At 37.7% G+C, this 19,584-nt stretch overlaps 2 protein-coding genes across 2 annotated transcripts in view; both read right to left on the minus strand.

Moving 5' to 3' along the window:
* LOC106955749 (complement C1r subcomponent-like) overlaps window positions 1-1,737 on the minus strand; it is an 8,301-nt gene extending 6,564 nt beyond the window's left edge. Inside the window, exons 1-3 of the mRNA XM_015046110.1 lie at window positions 1,629-1,737; window positions 1,068-1,281; window positions 2-80 (exon numbers count right to left, since the gene is read on the minus strand). Of these exons, the coding sequence (XP_014901596.1) occupies window positions 2-80; window positions 1,068-1,281; window positions 1,629-1,675 (340 nt within the window). The 5' untranslated portion in view covers window positions 1,676-1,737. The remainder of the gene's footprint in view (window position 1; window positions 81-1,067; window positions 1,282-1,628) is intronic.
* A 2,507-nt stretch (window positions 1,738-4,244) lies between these two features.
* Window positions 4,245-19,368, minus strand: LOC106955750 (mannan-binding lectin serine protease 1-like). The gene is made up of 19 exons (XM_015046111.1): window positions 19,057-19,368; window positions 16,633-16,831; window positions 16,364-16,544; window positions 14,943-15,068; window positions 14,537-14,730; window positions 13,174-13,324; window positions 12,973-13,085; window positions 12,279-12,357; window positions 12,052-12,189; window positions 11,916-11,972; window positions 11,047-11,838; window positions 8,641-8,921; window positions 7,943-8,126; window positions 7,713-7,853; window positions 6,683-6,808; window positions 5,559-5,633; window positions 5,264-5,472; window positions 4,961-5,178; window positions 4,245-4,865 (listed from the first exon to the last, which is right to left on the minus strand). Exons 1-19 carry the CDS (start codon window positions 19,113-19,115, stop codon window positions 4,499-4,501), a joined length of 3,690 nt encoding a protein of 1,229 aa, XP_014901597.1. The 5' UTR covers window positions 19,116-19,368; the 3' UTR covers window positions 4,245-4,498.
* Window positions 19,369-19,584: the final 216 nt, after the last annotated feature.

The raw sequence follows: 19,584 nt of genomic DNA on the forward strand, positions 1-19,584 counted from the left end.
GGCTGGTAGCCGGGGTGATGTCCATCAGCAGAGTTCTCATTGCCACAAAACTTTCCAAGGACCTTTTCATCGTATAGGACCTGCAAAGATAAAATCTTAAATATGATGAAGAAATACTACCCATAAAATTTTATTTAAGTGGGGACTTGTAAAAGTACATAGAAGCAATTGTTCGTTGATTTCATATTTGTTTCCAGAAGTAAAACAAAATGGCTCACACCAGTGGTGGTATGAACCATTCTGAAAATTTATTAATTGTATTAGTCTATTTTCCCTTAATGTTTATATAATCTTAATTATTTATGCAACATTTCCACCGATTCTCATTAAACAATTAATTTTCTCCATGTTCTCTTCAGGCTCGCTGAATTTAATGTCTTTAGGCCGCTCGGAATGTTGCCTTGTCATAGCAGATTCCATAAAGTTCTTGGTCGCTATGGTGATAAAGTTGGTAATGGCGACGATGGCAGCGAATTACACACCGGGACTGGCAATATGGAGGGTTTTTTCCAGATGGGCAGTAAGCTACAACTTCTGCTTCTCTGTGTGTTTTATTAGTTTTAGCTATATTGCTCTGCTCTTTTGTTGTTTTGTTCATCAACTGTCGCCATTTATTCTTTGCTGATAATCAGTTGAAGTTGCTGGTTAGCATAATGCTAATGCTGCTCTAGATTGTTATGATTTCTTTTTCATTATTATGATGCTCTTCTTTCTTTGACTTTCTGCTTCTGTCATATTAAAGTTTGTTTGATATCTTGATGTTTACTTGGTAATATGGCCGTTCTGATGTGGTGTTGTCATATTGAGGAGCTGAAATCCTGTTTGCTAACTTAAAGATAAATAATAAAGAGTCTGCAAATCAGAAATTATATTTCTACGATCACATTGGACTCCCAACTCAGAAAATAGTTTGATAACCCTGACTTTGGCATACATAATAAAATTAATATCTTACAAGAAAAAAGACTGTTAGGCCCAAACCTTTGTGTTCCTTATAATGTTAGATATTTTACAAGCTGTGAGCAATTATGCAATGGGTACATCTGAAAGTATTATATTGCTCTGACTGTGATGGAATCGTAGTAGCAGCCTGCAGAGGCCTCAATGTCCAGATGTGTGAAGGTCAGGCTGATCTGGAAGCCCTCCGGCACGTTGATCTCCCACTGCTTCTGCAGGTTGGGGGGATAGGGCAGAGGATACTCGGGGGAATGGATCTCCCCGTACATCGGAGGGTCTGAGTCTGGCAGTGGAACACACTCACACACCAACACATGCAGAAACCTGGAGATGTGCACAAACAAGAGGTCCATCTGTTTATCAGACTTTGATGATCTGTGTCACTGGTCCAAAGTCGATTCAAACAGAAAAGAGCAAACAGAAGGTCAGAATCAACTAAACCACAAGATACATTTTATAGTTGAGAATATCTATGACAATCAATCAAACACTTACCTGTTAAGAAAAGGCTCTCTAAAATGAGTCATATATACTTTGAAGTAGAGTAAAACAATCAGGTTTTTGCATTAATATTTAGAAATGTTTAGAATCAAGACAAAAAATTCTGACAAAAACGGTTTAATTCAATCATAATTGATTTTTCATAAAAAATAAAAATCCTTTAAACTCACCATATGATGAAAGATGTCCAACTAATCTGGAGATTGAATACATCCATGCCTGAATTTTTCTAGCTGTGTACCAGCACAAGTCTGAGATACAAGTGAAACATTAATGTTATAATGGCTCCTGTTTCAAGTATTAAGCAACCCATTGCGTTAATGCCAGGAATACGCCGTGTTTGTCTTGGCAAAAATCAAATCTGTTTGTTTTTGAACAGCAAGGGAGTGAAGATAGTATTTTGTAAAAATTGTGATTAGAATTGGATAAGGCATTGACATATTTGATCATTTATGCTATTTTAGATTATGTTTTGCTATTCTTTCACTGTAATTTATGCATCTTTGGCTCATTCATCAGCTGTCATAAATAATTCCACCACCAGAGGGAGGTATGGATATTTTTCCAGCGTCACTCTTATTCCTGAGAGATTTACAGTGGAAACGATTATGGCCCTTACTTCCGGAAGTAGCAGTATTTCACTGCAATTTGTAAGGTTTTTTGCTAGTCTATTTTCATGATAGAAGTTGCATCTCTTTTCGGTTATTGTACAGTAATTAGTTAAACTTGCTTACGGACACGCCGTCTGCTATTTGAGAGATGCTCAGTACAGAGGACCATAATTGTGACTGAGTTTAATCTCGAGGAGCGACAGGAACAAGTTCGTTAAGTTTTGTAATGGGATGACACTTAATTAGCAGCTGTGCTAGCAGCTCGTTTCTCTGAAGAAGAGAAAAGCAGCGGAGCTGGTCAGAGTTCTGAGCTGCCGTTTTGCACCGACAACAACAGAACTACATAATATTCACTTGGTGTGATGTGAATTTTATTTTTCGTTTGAATTTAAAAAATAAAGTTCATTAAGTGGCTGCAACAAGTGTGTTTTATCATTATGTTTGGGCCAGTAATACATTTTTATAAGACTAAATAAAATATCCGGGTTTATTTAGTCCACAAGCAGAACCTCGAGGTTTTCCATTGCTCGGTGTTACTGTAAATCAACTGAGAAATGAACGCAGCTGCTGCTCTCCAGATGGTGTTCTTCAGACATTGCAGCTGACAGTTAAAAAAATAAAGTATGTCTTTATTTTTTACCATCTTCAAACCACAAAGTAAAATCTGAATACTTTTCTAGAAAATTGTAGTGCTGACTCGTTTAGTTTAAGCTATGATACTAACCAAATATTCAATTTCTACATATTTATTGGTTCTCAGCCATCCAGGACATGGGAAAAACACAAAATAAATAAATAAAAGTTTAACCCTTTTACGCCGGAGTTTCAAGCGTCTGCCTAAATAAACCTTCCTTATTTTAATTGTAAGTAGTTCTTTAAATGTCCTGTGAGATGATATATACTTACCCATGTATCGATAACAACTGGAACTTTCAATATCCAGCAAGTTATTTTCGAAATATACAGTCTATTAAACGAGTGCCCCCCCGATTAATTACACTCTGCAGCTGCAGCTGTGAAGTTGCCGTATTAACCCGATACTTGCTGGAAAGAGCAACATCTCCCCTTTTAGAAAGAGTTACGGTACTGCAAATTTGGATGTACGTCCCCGCGTAAAAGGGTTACAGCAACTTAAGTTATGATGTAAGTAACACATAATTTGTATTGAGAACCACTGCAATAACTCCATATTTATGAGGAATTTTATTACGTGGAGTTGCTTATTAAAGCCTTAAATTTTTGTAAAGGTGTAGCAGAGATTAGATCTGTGACCAAGATCCAATCTCTGCTGAACCAAACTAATATCTAAGCGACATTTGAATCTTAGTTTGGCTTCTGGGTCTCAACAGGTTGTTTACTGAGAAAAACACTTGTGTTATTCATTGCTACTTACTAGTCACTTTTAGTGGTGCAACTTGAATACAATAAAAGAAATTTAAACCACATTTTACATTACATTTGACTGTAACTTTGCCGACCCTTGCACTGGACTAGAACCAAAATGGATCACACATTAACATGTTATAGAGAGCAACTTGCCACTGGAAAGTATTGTAAAATGCCTTTGTGGAGCTCGGGTAACTGTTGTGTACGGTGGCCGTGCGCGTGTCTTTTATTTTGTTTGCATGTTTTCCTTTTGCTGCGCATTTGCACCTGTCGGCCACCGTAGTTGTGCTGTTCGTGGTTGTACTCTAATAATCAGACCAATTTAATTTGTGGCTGCAGCAAGTGTGCTTTGAACGTGCTCCCAAAACAAAAGCGGTAGTTTTCATCGCTTACCAACAAATAAAAAGAATTTGGCTAAAAATTCTAAACTTGAAGAGCGAACCCAAATGACTTTATGTGTACTCATTTTATTGTGTGGACAAAAAGCAACAGAAGAACACCCGCATCCGAAGCAACTGAGATAGTGAAGTAGCTAAATATGCTAGTGCGGGTTATTTGCGGGCGTTTCTCCAAGTCACCATCCCTCTCCTCAATAGCTGTAGGTAGCGGTAAAACAATATTGCCACATATTTTATAGCCTAAAACCTCTATGGAAAGTCGGTTAACGAGTTGCTAACCTGTAAATAAATGGTGCTTCCATTTTGCGGTGGAAGTCGCGCCCATAAATCATGCAAAACCTTGTTTAATAGGATGAGGACATTTTTAGCATTGTATAAAAAGACACATAAAGACGCTTAAACCACTTTATTCAAATTGAATGAACAAGGTTTTGAACAAAATAAAGTACAGCTGGACCTACAAACACCTGGAAAATTAAGTAGCTGAAGTTACCTTTCTAATTATGATTTATTATACAGTAAGAGCACATTTTTAACTGGCTTTGAGCAATTTTGTATTTACAAGTTATTATGTTTAATTTGTTTTTAGTGATGGTGTTTTTGCCTCATAACTTAAGTTGTTACTGTGTTTAATCTTTAATGCTTTCAATTTTCTCGCATGATCTTGTTAATCCAGTCTACATAGTTTGCCACTTTGGTATAAAATCCATATGATCCTTTCTGTCCACATTTAATCCCCCAGCTGACAATCCCAGCAGCCCAGAATCGTCCATCTTCAGATTGCAGAGTGAAGCCATTCCCACCATCACCCTGGCAAGAGTCCTTCCTGCCTTCAGGAGTTCCAGCACAGAACATGTTGTCTGTCAGTATTGGTTTCCGGCTTCCAGGTATTAGCTTCAAAGAATCACTGCATCTTTCCTGTTCCACCACTGGAATATGCACATACTTCAGCTTATTTGTTAGAAAACGCTGCCGATTGCCCTTGTCTGCAATGCCAAAGCCAGACACCAGCCTGAAAAAAGCAAAAGGTTCACAGAACAAAGGATCAGCTATGTAGAAGAGATTTGATATTACTGAAATTATTTTGAAGGCCTACTGTTTCTTTACCCAATCATTCCAGAGTCATATCTGTCATCCTCTGATGGCAAACACAGTGGCATTATTGCTGCTTCGAATGTGACCGGGTCTTTAAGTTTTATCAATGCAATGTCGTGGTCATAGTTTAAACCGTTTGGATTATTGTACTGAGGGTGGACATGGACTGCAGTTACATTCAGGGAAGGAGTTTCTAAAATTTGGTGAACATCTGTACGTCCAAGATGAATCTATAAAAAACACAAAAGAAAAAAAGTTTTTTTTTTTAAAAACGCAACAGTGGACAATCCCAGAAGATTACAGAGTGTTACTTACAGAAAAGGCCTCAGGAGTTTGTACTTGTCCATTCATCGTAACCACGTGAGCTGCAGTTAAAATCCAGCGATCTGCTATGATCATGCCTCCTCCCCTGCTGTCACCTACATTTATGAGAGCTTGCCATGGGATGGTATGCTCTCCAGCATCATTTCCTCCAATAATCCTCTGAAAGTGATTTTCATTTTGTTTTGTTGGTCGACCACAAACTGCATAGGATATAAATTTATAGTTAGAGAGAAGACATAGAGATGTCAAGATGGACTCTGATGTTTTAAGAGACCAAAAGTGATACCTGGTAGGCATGCTGGTCTTAAAATAACATCATGGTTGGATCTCCACCGTCTATCCGCTTCACAGGTGAGAGAAACTAAGAATAGACAAAAATGATTATTTACAAAAGTGCTATTTTCATCTTAGGTGTTAAAATCAAATACCAAAGTATTATCAGTTACTGTTCACAAAATATTCACCAAAACGTTACTAATTTTGTACATCATTTAATGTCTTTAACCTTAGTGAAAAGCATGCCTAACACCTTTATTTTGTTCACTCTGAAGGAAATTCACAAAGCAAGGTGATCTCCAATCTCTGCAACTGCTCTGCTTTGGCCATTTAACAGATTCCTGTGCTGGATCTACAAGTAAGTTTCACTAAATACATCCAGATGTAAACGCGCTAATCAAGTCCAGTTGATGGATCCATCTTGGACATATTTTTTCGTCAGGTTTTACTTGTCCTTTTCTCATCCACTAGTACAGCTAATGCAGCTGTGAACAAGAAGCTTGAGAAAATGTTTTAAAGTTTTGCCTTTTTTATAACTTTACTAAGTTGTAACAATGTCAGAATTATTACAGTTATTGGACTGTAACTGCAGTCCTACTGCAGTTACAGTCCATTAATTTATGTAATAAAATTAAAAAGACCTTTTGGCTTCTATTACAAGATCTGTTACACGTTGGGCACTCGTTCTTTAAAATCTCCCTGTTATAGTTCCTTCCTCAGCCCCTGTATATGCTATAGAGGTGACAAAAGTCACCCATAGCCAAGAGAAATATAGTTTTCTCTTCGTGCATGTCTTCTAAGTCACACATTATGTCTGGATTGTCTTGGTATGGCTGGACGTTGCTCTACATGCAGGCAAAATGTCTGACATAAAATGTAAACAAAGTGAATCAGCATCAGGAGATGATATTGTGATGCTTCCTTCTGACTCAAATTTTATATGAAATCTCAAAATACAATAACGAAATACCACATTAAAACTTATAAAAACTGTGGAACGTCTTGAGTATATATTGATGAAAACAGAGTTCATCAGAATATTATAAAGCTTAGAGCATCAATTGAAGCTTCTGTAGAAAGCATCTGAATAGAATAGAATAGAATAGACTTTATTATTGTATAGTAAAATCTTACCATTAATGCCACCATATGGTGAATAAAATGGTTCATTGCAATGATACTGAACAACAGGATACTGGAAGCCAGACAGCAACGTTACTCCTCCATTCAGCAGAGGCTCAGGTTCTCCACAATCAATTACTGTGGTAGAGAACAAAAATAGATTCAATATTTTGTCAGTATCAGTTGGTTTCTTCGAAAATGCAGTCCTTTTCTCAGTCAGCGAGGAAAAGGATTCACACGGGCCCCCCAATGCAGCGATCTGCAGGTAGGACTTCCTCTGTGTCAGAGTTTTGTTAAACTATGTCGTGTGATCATGCTGTGACACTTATCCATCTTTCAGTTGAAAAATAAATATATATATTCAGAAATTCAATACCGATATTATCTGTTTAAGTAAAAATCTCACACAAACACACAGCAAACTTGACAGGTTTAGCTTAAAGCATATTATTGAGTTACATGGGTTAAGTCAAAATACAAACTCACTGAAAGTCCAATTACGAATCCTCCATAAAACTTTAAAAAAAAAAACTGATGTTAAGATGTTCCTCATATAACCTCTCTGATCTTGAGCCATTTTGCAAACAAGAATGGTTGTAGTAATATCAACGAAAGATGATTCTGCAAAGTTTTAATTTATAAAGCGCTTTGAAAAGGATTCCTAATTTTTTTTTATTTGTGTTGATCTATCACATTACACAAAATGCGAAAAAATTACAGACATAATAACACCACTCTGACTGAGCCAGTCAGCATATATTCTTCAAAATCATTTAAGACAAAGATGTTAATTAATGTATTTTTGTGGAAAGGTAGATTAAGTTATCCTTTTTAGTGTTGCTGCCTACTGGTGGCTCACAGTTTTAAGTCAGAAAGGAGATAGTTTAAATGTTGCCGTTGCTCTGAGAAACAGATTTGACATGAATTAATTATGTATTTATCTCCACCAAACTGTTTCTTCTAAATCAAGATTCATCAAGATGTTGAGAAACTGATTTTAAATACACCTGAAAATCTCTCTCTCTCCATTAACCAAACTTACGCATGCAGGTACGCTGGTCTGAGCGCAGCTCGTAGCCATGGTGACAAGCACAGAGGTATGACCCAAGTGTGTTGAGGCAGATCTGAGAGCAGAGTGGACCTGATCCATCCTCAGGTTCTGGTGCTGAGCATTCATCTTTGTCTGGTGAAATGAAATTATGCATATTGTAGTTACATATTCCAAATTAAAGATATTTTATTTGTCACATGTGAAAAAATTCCAAGACATACCTATTGCTTGGTACTGAGCAGAAAATACCACATTCTGGTTTCGGTCCGGGTTGTTGTCATCGGACTGGAATATCAGGGTGAGTCTGCTGCCTGGAGACAAAATGGGCTGGTAGCCGGGGTGATGTCCATCAGCAGAGTTCTCATTGCCACAAAACTTTCCAAGGACCTTTTCATCGTATAGGACCTGCAAAGATAAAATGTACAAAATAACGAAGAAACACTAAACATACAACTTTTAATAAACAAGTTAATTGAAAATTGCAGATTTTTCAATGAATAACGTAAGCCTTTTTAATACAATATTAAAAATACATTAACAAATGGAAACAAACGTAATTCAATTTATGTTTAAAATAAGAAACTGAACATTTTATTGATTAAAATGCAATACCAGAATTCCTTTAATGTACGCTTGATCATTAGTACTAAGGGATGCATCTGCATCTAAATACTTTAAAAACCAACATGTGAAAAGCTCAGCCCTTTCTGCTTGACACATCATACAATGTATCTGTGGACATATTTTTTTCTATTAACCAATTAATAATTTAATAGTTAATGGTGCTTAATAGGAGACTTTTTTGTGCAGAATTTGAACTGGATGATGCTGAAGCTCCCATTTGAGTGGTAGGTTATTTCAATAATTGATTCATCACGATTCATCTGCCCTACATCTCTTAGTTTAATATTGCTCTGACTGTAATTGAGGATTTGATGTCCAGATGTGTGAAGGTCAGGTTGATCTGGAAGCCGTCCGGCACACTGATCTCCCACTGCTTCTGCAGGTTGACGGGATAGAGCTGAGGACACTGGGGGGAATGGATCTGCCCTGAGTCTGGCAGTGGGACACACTCACACACCAACACATGTAGAAACCTGGAGACAAACAAGAGTTCGATCTGTTTGTCAGACTTTGATGATCTGAGCCTCTGGTCCAAAGTCGATTCAAACAGAAAAGAGCAAACAGTGACCGAATCAACTAAACCACAGAAGACACATTTTATGTACATCTATGACAATAAATCAACTATTTGCCATAACACAGTATGCCTTCTGCAGAGTCATAAATCATTTAAAGTAGAATAAAAGATTCAAAGTAATTGTTTAATACTTAGAGACGTTTAGAATTACAGGGCTACAATATCATATGATAATGTTAAAAGCTGTTTAATTCTGTCACCATTTTGTTTTAAAATCCTCCAAACTCACCATGTGATGAAAGATGTCCAACCAATCCTGGCATTGAATATGTCCATGTCTGAATTAATCTAGTTGTGTACGAACACATGTAGATACAAGTGAAACATTAACACCAGAAACATGGTGTGTTTGTCTTGGTAAAAATCCAGTAGATTTGACTTTGAACAGCAAAGGAAAAGTATCATGAAGAAAATTACCATGTGAATAATATGACTATGTGATATGATAAAAAAAAAAATTCAAGTTTCATGCTATTTTAGTTTATGTTTTTCTATTCCGTTCATATTTGGCTCATTCATCAGCTGTCATAATTAATTTTACCACTAGAGGGGGGTATTTATATTTTTCCAGCATAGCCCCGTCAATGAACAAGTTTGTATATCGCAACAGTTCGCTAGTAAACATGAAGTTTATTTCCAGTTTATTTATGATGAATGTAGCAGGATGAAGCCTGCCCCCAGGAGTGAGGACACCTGGTCCCCAATTAACTCCTAATGAGTGTAAAAGGAGACTCACCCGTTTTCTTTATGCCTGCACAGGGTCACGCCTCAGTAAAAAGGTCGCTTGGTTGGCTTGCAGTGGTCATAACTCTAACATCAGTAAGTAATGTTTCTCCTGTGTAAGACCTGAAATTGCAGTTGGTTAGCTCAAATTGTTTAAATTTAGAAACTGCCTGGAGTTTCCTGCGTGGTACTGGGTGTGGCCGTAATTTACCCTCCCCAGTTCATCTGTACTTTTTATTGCACCCAGGCAGTTCAATAGCACAAAAATATGACAAAGTATTCATATATAGAAAGTACTGGCAAGTTGATCCTCCTGCTGCTGTTGGACCAGAAGGGGTTCTCTGGTCGGGGTGACAATGGCTTCCTCTACCTTCTACCTTTTTCCAAAATCACCTATTAATCTGTAATTTCATTTTTGACAAATAGCTGCTGCAGCACAGGGGAGACCCTGCTGCTTTGTTTTTCTGCTTTTGTTTTGTTAAATTTGTTTACTTTGGGTTATTTTTCTATTGTTTGTTCTGTGTGGCCTCTGGCCTTGCTGCAGGTAGCAGCTTTGTTTTTTGTTTTGTTTTTTTAATTACTCAATTAAAGCACTGATTTTTAATGAATGTATATGTCCAAGGTTGGGGATAACCTAATTTTAGCACTTGTCCATGTCTAAATTGTAGTGTCTTTCTTTTTGCGCTTGCTTAGTTTAATCCCACCCTTATTCTCTGTGTCCAGGCTGAGAGCTGAAGGCGATGAGGGACTACCAGGGAGTTTGTGTTAGCAATAAAAAGAAAAAAGAAAATAAAATAAAAAAAAACTGTAGCCTCATGTAAAATGTAGAATTCAAACCTAATGAATTTAGTGGTAGGTTTCAGATTCATTCTTAATGTGAAGGTCCATCATCTGACTTTTAAACATGAACAATGTGACAGAAGAGTTTAGCTGGTTTCAACATAACATGTTTAAAACCTCAGATCCAGAAACTAGCCCCATGCTCAGGCAGTAATAATGAAAACAATGTCACTGAACACAACACCATAAATTTAATTGTTTATTGGCATTTATAAACTTTATAAAATATGTAACTCTGACATATATTACAAAGCATTGTGATAAATGTATCAATGTAGAGGATATACTCATGATATATATTTGAGTATAGATTAGGTCACACATAAGCAAAACAGGTTAGCATTTAAAATGGTTTAAGCCTTTAGATGATTTGTGAACACTTCCTTTACTACAGATATGAAGCACTGTATTTGGTACCATCTTCTTAAATATGGTTATCGATTTCATGTTAATGTTTGAATATTTGATTTCAAGAATTTGTAAGAATTGGTTAGTTTCAATAATTTGATCAGCTCTGATAGATGGTTATTAATTGTGATTGAGTGTTGTTGTTTTTTTAACTCTGTGCTTCATTTTTCTTGATCTCGTTAATCCAGTTGACATAATTCTCCACCTTGGTGTAATAACCCTTCTTGTCACCTGTTGCACCACCCTCCACACAGGGAGAGCCCCACGACACAATGCCAATCAGATAATGGGGCCCTACGCCTGAAGACAACATGGGTGAAACAAAAGGGCTGCCACTGTCTCCCTTGCAACTGTCTGTCCCTTTTCCTCCAGCGCAGAACATGTTGTTAGTAAAAGTCATGGCTTTGTTAGAAAGGCGAGGTGTGATCCTACACGTAGAGACGGGGTAGACAGGAATATCAACGTATTGTAAGACGTCTGATGTACGTCTCCACCTATTATCCTGAAATTCAGCCCCCCAGCCAGACACAGTGCCTTGTTCTCCCTCCAGCACACCTCTGTTTACTTCTGGCAAGCAAACAGGCAGGAGGTTTGGGCCAAGCTTCACTCTGGACGTGAATTTTATCAGAGCTATATCATTATCATAATTTGTTTGGGTTGAGGCCCCTCTGTAGCTGGGATGCACTATGATTTTTTCAATTGGAATGGGAGATACATCAGTTCCTCTAGTAGTTGTCGCATCTATCAGTCCACCGTAGAGTTTAACTGATTCTTTTGGGACGCCGTCCACAACGTGTGCTGCTGTGACGGCCCACTGATCGTTTATCAGCGATGCTCCTCCGAACCTTGGAGCTTTTATGAAAAGCTGCCACGGTATTTCTCCCATCATTGCCGCCTTTCCTCCCAAAATTTTGCCTGTGCTTGACGTTTCTGGCATTCCACACACTGAAATGCACAAAAGTGATCAGTAAAGCAAATTAAGTGATTTAGTACAGAAATAGTCAACCAGGCATTCCCCCTACCTTCATTGCATTTTGGCATCCCGGTCCACTCACCATCGGCGTTACAAGTGCTTGTATCTGAAAGGTGTAATGAGGCGCATTGTTTAAAAACGAGCAACACCAGATGTGCCACAGTGTGGGAGAGTCGTGTAATCACCATTTCCTTCCAGTGTGTAGAACTTTGAAGTGCAGTAAAACTGGATCTGGCTGCCATACTTTGTGCTTTGATCTAATGGATTCACCAGCTGAAGGATGTTGCCGTCACGGCCAAGATCCGGCCAACCACAATCCACAACTAGAGCGAGAAACAAAAATTACCACGCGAAGCGGCAGTACGTTTCAGATGAATAAGAAAATGTTCAGATTGGTTTTAGTCACACTCACTTTCACAGGGGTACATGGGAGCCCATAAACCATTGCTTTGGCAGGTTGTGTCATACTGTCTCAATAGACCGTCAGAGGCCTGTTTCACAAAACGAGAACTTCATTAACTTAACTTCCCCTTAGGGTTTGCACAAATCCATGCAAACTTTACACTGGTCAACAGCCAAAAAGTTGTCTGGGGTTTTTCCAGCTGTTTTAGGGTGATTTTGATGTGCTGAATCCAAAAAAATCACATTGGTTTTGCTCAACTTTCTGAAGTACGCTACATTTTAGACTGGGATGCTGGGATGCAGTCATGATGGCTGATTACTCTGAAGAGAGATATCCCTGCTGCTGAGCATGCCAAGCGTTCGAAGAAACGGAGGTTCATGCCCTTCATTCTGCACAATGAAGACGTAATGTTCAATTTACGTGCACTGACCCTTATCAGTGTTTGTTACACAATTTATAGAAATCCAAGTTTGGATCATTTAATTAATACACTCTGTTGAGAAATATTAATGTAAATGAACCGATAGTGTCACAAAAATGTCATCAATTTAGTCAGAAGATCGGATTAGAATAAAAACCTGACTGAGAAATGAGGATGTAACTTTTGGATTCAGCTGTGCAAAATAGTCCTAATTCAGGTGAAAAAACAAAGACAACTTCCAAATAATATTCTTTTGTAACCCAGTGTGATTTGAGGACTCACTGAATCTGCAACATAGCCAATATCACAAGTTACAGTCACTGATTCTCCCCAGTGATATTCTTGTTTCAAAGGAGCCATATTTGAGTTTGAGGTCATAGGTCGACAGACCTTATCTGCAGGGAAGAGCAGTGATTTTAGAGATACTAGAGATCCATTTTTAGGGGGGTAGAGAGGAACTGTATTAAAAAGAAGCTTCATTACCTCTGGTCTTGAAGTGGATATTAAAGCCCTTGTTAGTTCCAGACCCGTCGGAGGTGAAATGGATCTGGATGTGGCTCGAATGAGTGAGAAGAGGAGACGGTGGGGGTTTGTTACCACAGAATGGACCCAAAGTCTCAGAGTGGGTCTCAATCTGTCAAACACATCAGTACAGAGCATGTCTTCAAATATAACACTCTGAAACACCTGATAAAGCATGCACATACGCAGTACTATTAAACCTTACAACATGTAAAATGTCACAAATATGTTTTCAGTGGGAAAACAAAACACTTCTTGCAGCTGATCTTTGTAACAGTTTTTCACTCTGTTCACTTGAACAAGCTTTGTTTCGTTTCAGAGGCAGGTGCACTAAAGTTGCACTGAATACTGCAACATCATTGACCTCAAATTACCAACCTCACAGTTCTAAAGTAAACCATGTGCTGGAGTCCCTCAAGTCAGAGCTGCTGCTGCTGCTTAGAAACCTGAACTTCATGTCTGTATAAGAAATCCCTTTAAATCTGGACTTTGGTCTGATGTGTCAAACTTTCAGCTTTCATGATTTGTAAGGTACACTGAGGGTGAAATGATGGTATCTGAAACTGCGGTTGTCTTTGTAAAACATGGAGGTGTAGGTGTGATGCTGTGAGGGTCGTTGATGGTAAATAGATTTTTTTCAGACTCCAACACCTAACCATCATGGTAACCACAATATCCTAGAGTGACGCATCATTTCAAGGTACTGTCTGTTCAGAGGAAATTGACCACAGCGAGAAGTGAGTTTAACTCTACAATGAAGCACAAGCAAACGTTAGAGTCATAGTAAAGGTATAAAACATATTTTATATTATTTACACTTTATTTGCTCACTATTTTACCCTATAGAGTGTCATAATGTAATTGGTTAGTATTAGTTAGAGCCTAGTTTATCGTATTTGTGGATTTTCCTGTGGAACGTAACTCCAAATCATTTGTTGGAAACCAGCCTATCTTTTTGTAGCACAAATCTAAAATATTAAAGAGAAAATGAAGCTTGGGAAGGTGAAATACCTATAAGCTGTTGGCAAGCAGCCTCTTCACTGGTGCAATCTCATATGAGGTAAATTTTTATTTTTAGTGATGTCCAAATCTGCGAATCAATAGTGATAGAATAGTAAAAACCTATAAGAGTGAAACTAGTTAAAAAAAAAAAAAAGAAGTCAAACACTGGCTCATCAAACAGGATGTCCTCTGGTTGTTTAATCCAGGTTTTCAACACTTCAGTCTCAACTTCCTCTTTTTTATTTGTACTGTCCAGGGAGTAAAGCTTTAATAAAGAAAACCTCCTTCCTGGGATTTTTGAGTACCGTGACTCGATCCTCACCCTCAGCTCATCCACGCAGTCTCCCTCAGGGCTTTGCTCCACATCGAAACCCTCAGAGAAGTGCAGCTCCAGCTGGAGGTTGTCCTCCACAGACAGGGTGTATTTGCAGTTGGTGTTTTCTGCATACGCTCCAGGCCAGGAAGGACTGGATACGTCTCCTCTTTTCAGCCCTGACAGGTCCTCAGCGCAGCCCACTGCATTTAGGATGAGACGAGTTCATTCTCAACCTGCTCATCACTTTGCCAGCATGATTAGACCTGACTAAGATCGGCCTCCTCTTCTTCCAGACTGACCACTTCTGCTTCTCCTATTTCCAGTTCTCACTTCGTGTTTCGGTTTTGTCCTCCTCCATTCGTCATTCGTCGTGTGTGTGACCTGCCAAGGAGTCAGAAAATGTCGCCCTTACCCGTGCAAGTGTGTTTGTCCTCGTCCAGGTGGTAACCATGACGACAGGAGCAGTGGTAGCCTCCGACGAAGTTGTGGCAAAACTGAGTGCATTTGTTGATTTGCTCGTCCTCACACTCATTATAGTCTGCAAAGTAAAAAACAGACCCTGAACATCTTTAAAATGTGTTTGTTAAAGTATGAACTAAATATTTATATTAAACATTTATTTTGGTCGTCTGACTGTGAAAAACACGTTCTGGAATTTTATGTAATGTCCGTCCTTTGTGCTCCAACTATTAGTTTTAGGTGAAAAACAGACTAAAGTGGAAAGGCCCCAGAATTTATTTCTCTTTTTGGCTCTGATTAGATAATAAAATCACCACGGTCCATTTGAACATGCTTCCTACTCTGTCTTGAAGCCTAGAAAGTTATGAAATGTACTTCTACCGTTTTTTATGAGTAATTACAAATATTTTAGCTTCCAGACTTAATTTATCCTCCAATATTCTGCAGCATAAAAAAAGAGAACTTCTAGATATTCAGGTTTTTCACTCAGCTAAATTCCTACTATATTCAATATTCCTCTGGATTGTCAAAGTCGAACAACAGTGGGACAAATTTCTGTCACAACGATGTCAGAGACTCATCGAAATGTAACAAACCTGTAACGTTTTTGCTGTTAGGAAGGATTTACTTTTTCTCAGGAGGCCCAGTTGGTTTGGATTTATTTTTCAAAGTAAATAAAATAAGTATTTGGCAGCTGCTTTTTCCATTTACTCAGGTTATCTTTGGCTGATCTTAAAATTTGTTTTAAAAGCAGAAACATTCTAATTTAAAAGTTGATTCAAATGAGGCACATTTGTCAGATTAAAAGCTTTTTTTATTTATTTAATATCAAAATAATAAAAAAGCATTTTTTGAAAATAAGTTATACATTCTTTCAGTAAGCCCACTTTTTATTGGTTGTAATAATATGTTCTTCGGTGTTATAAGCAAGAAATCATCACAATTACAGAAATATTGACTTTAAAACATGAGCTTTTTTGTAAATAATCTATCTGATTTGTTTTATTTAGTGAGTGGAGTTACTGAAATACAGGAACAAAAACAGAAGAAATCTGAAATGGGCCAAATTTCCAGCCAAAATGTAGAAATCTCACTGTGGAAAAGTATTTCACTGTGAAATGGAAAATGTGAACCGTCATTCCCTTCATTGTTTTGAGGTATTTACATGATGAAAATGAAAAAGTAGAGTACACATGAACTATTTTACATTTGCAACAAAACCGTTTCCAGCTCAGTTTTGGCAGTGGTTACTCATCGTCTAAAAATAAACCTGACCTTTTTCTGAAATGCAACAGGTCGCCTGAACTGGACATGAAACAAGCTGAAAACATTTGGTGAATGTGGAAGTACGGTTTGTTTGTGTCTCGTTCTCACCTTGAAGCGTGTAAAACCCTCTGAAGCCAGTGTGTCTCTTGGTGTTGGAGTAATCGGAGTGAAACAGAAGAGTGAGGCAGCCGCCAGCGGAGGAGAACAGCAGCGGATTCACCGACTCCTGAAGCTCCTCATAGTCTCTTTTCCCACACAGAAGAGCAATCAGGTTCCCGTTTGATGAGATCTGGGTGGAAACACGATAGACAAAACTACTTATCTACTTATTCACACCAGTTCGCTGCAGTAACAGGTGAAGGCATCATTCATCCGACCTTCACAGCATCATTTTCACAGTCTTGGCTGTTCTCCAGGTCCAGGTGGATCAGCTTGATGGAGACGGTTTGGCCTTTGGGCGCGCACCTGGACCAGTTTAAACTGGTGTGAGGCAAATATCCCATGGGATAGCCAGGAGACTCCACCCATCCCAACAGCGTGGAATACGAGGAGCAGGGCAGCAGCAGAAGAAAGAGACTGAAACAATGTGCAAATGTTACAAAGGGAATATCTTTATTACAAAATCTATATATTAGAGATAATAAAAAATGAACATGATGTTATTTTAAACCATGAGTTTCAGTGAAAGTTTGGTAAACAGAGGACACCTGCCGAAGAACGGGCTTTTCTGTTAAAAGTAACTCCAGATTAATCACAGACAATTTGAACATTCATGGATTTTTCCATAGAGCAATAAGTAATAAATCAGTTAATCGCATAATAAATGAAAACAAGCTCAATCATTTCCACTTGCATCATTTACCGTTTTTCTTCTCTTTCCCATATTCTACCAAAAACTGGATGAGTGAAGTCTTCAGTCTTGTGCTTTGGTCTAAATTAGTCTTTTTTTTTTGTTGTTGTTGATTTTATTTATTGTTTCTGTTGCTTATTTATTTGGGATATTTAAAATGTCTTCCAGTTCTAGTGTTAAATGTTCATTACAATTCTAAGTTTGTTGTTCTTTGTGAATGTGTATCTTTGCGTTATTATGCCATTACTGTCATATTACTTGAAAATATTCTCAAAGCAACAATATTTCACAATAACTTGTGGGACAATTTATCATACAGCAAAATGTATTATTGTGAAGGGCCTAAAATATTTGACAGAAAATGCAGCTCTGGAAACAGAAGTAACTGCTTGGCAGGTTATTGGCTTGTGTTTGCAAAGCAGCCAATCCAGGAGCTGCTTTCATTTCCCTTGATGCTGATTGGTTGTTCCCCAGGAGGAAGACTTTAATGTTAGCTGTTAAAGTAGTGCCGAGACAGATTCCACTCTGTGTATTAATGTAAACTAAGGTAAATTTAGTGTTTGAACTCTGTAAATGTGCAGTTATAAAACTTCTTCTTCTTTAGTATTTGTAGATTATAAATAATAATAGTCGGCTGTGGTTCATAGCTATGTGAATACAAAGCCTCTACTGGACGCATCATTTTATTGTCCAAAAGTCTTGAGTCAATCATTGCTTCCAAAATGTTCCCGATCAATATTTCTCAAAAAGATTATTTCATGGTCTTTTCCTGACTGTTCAGTACATTAGACCAATGAATCATTCAGACAGAGATTTCTAGACTGAAGGGATGAACAAAGGTAGAGTCTTCACGTAACACGCAACTTGTAAATTTATAAATTTAGACATTTTTGAAGCTTTTCTCATTTCTTAAGCTGAAACTTAAGAAATGTTAAATTATCAATGATAATTTAATAGCTCCAACGAGATGATTTAAGCTCCTTTCTCTGTCATTTTTCATTAATAATTCACCGCTCAATATGTTTAGCAATGTTAGCATGCAGGAATAATGGCTCTATCATGTTCTTTATGTTTAGTGGGTCCACTGTGTAAAGCTAATGGGAGAGGCTTAAAAAAATTGCAAAATAGTGTCTGTTTGCAAAATGCTGACGTTTGGTAATTATTTGATGCCGTTGCATTTCTTTGTGCAGACCTGTGTATCTGTATCAAACTGCATGATTTTTCGTCTTTGCTTTGAATTTGATCTGTGGAGCATTTCAAGAGGAACCGTGTTGAATGTCATGTTGACATGCTAGTTACAAAGAAAAAGTTAATTTCAGGAAGTGCTCAACCGAAGCTTAGCAGCAGACACCACAGAGGTTGAAAACACACTGTGAAGAAAAAGAAGAACTACATATCTAAAGAGACTCCGTGTTGCCAACTCAATATCAACAAAACCCAGTGTGGAAGAGCTGCTATCACTGTTTAGCTATCTATAAATCAATGCAAATACAATGAAAAGGTCAGAGGAACAGTCACGTCCATGACGAACCACTCTTCCTTATGCAGGAAAGGGTAGTTCAGATGAACAGCCTTATGAGCCACATTGCTACGTGTACTCCTAAGGTGTAATTATCATTTCTGGTATCTTTCAAGACAATAACACTCAGATTCAGGCAACTAAAATGGTTAAATATCACAACAGTAGCTGAAAAATTGGCCAACTATGCATTAGCACAAGTTTTTGCAGGAGCCAATAACTCCATTAATTAAATTAGGACTCTATTAGTCACTGCTAAAAACTGTAAATCGAGTGATTGAAGAGATTTTTTTTTTCTTTTGCTGAACATTTTCATTACTTTTGTATATTCTGACAGAGAAACACAGAAAGACACACAAAAAACACAATTAAAGTGCTGATTAGCACATGTTAGACATGTTATTTGGATTTATAAAAATTAAAAAATCCCACCTTAATCTGAACATGGCAGCACGATCCTCATATGAACCGTCCTTCCTTTTTTCCCTCATTAATTTACTCTCTGTTCTCACCCCCCTCCTGTCCCCTTGCTTCCCCTCTTCCTCTCTCGGTTATAAGTTGCACCGGTAAGCATTTATGAATCTATTTATGTACAGCTGTGTTTGTAAAGTGATGTGAAAGCACAACCCCCCTCAAATGTCCTCACATGTCTTTACAAAAACAAAAAGCACTTCTATTCACATCGTTAAATCGTAAATGAACTTTGAACTGAGCTCAATTTCGCCAAACGTGATCAGTCCTGACGGCCACCAAGCATAGCTAATCTAGAAATAATTTAAGTAGAACCTGTCTGCCAACATGAAGTAGGCTAAAAGACAAAAAAAAGCAACACATTGTGCCATTATCTAAGAAAGTCAAACAGTCTGACAAAAAACACACGTGTGTATATATATATATATATATATATATGTACATGTGTATGCAGTCTTGTACTGCTGTCAACAATGCAGAGTGGCAAAC

Source organism: Poecilia latipinna, unplaced genomic scaffold, assembly GCF_001443285.1.
Source record: "Poecilia latipinna isolate Pla-1442-1.1 unplaced genomic scaffold, P_latipinna-1.0 Scaffold765, whole genome shotgun sequence".
Classification (NCBI taxonomy): Eukaryota; Metazoa; Chordata; class Actinopteri; order Cyprinodontiformes; family Poeciliidae; genus Poecilia; species Poecilia latipinna.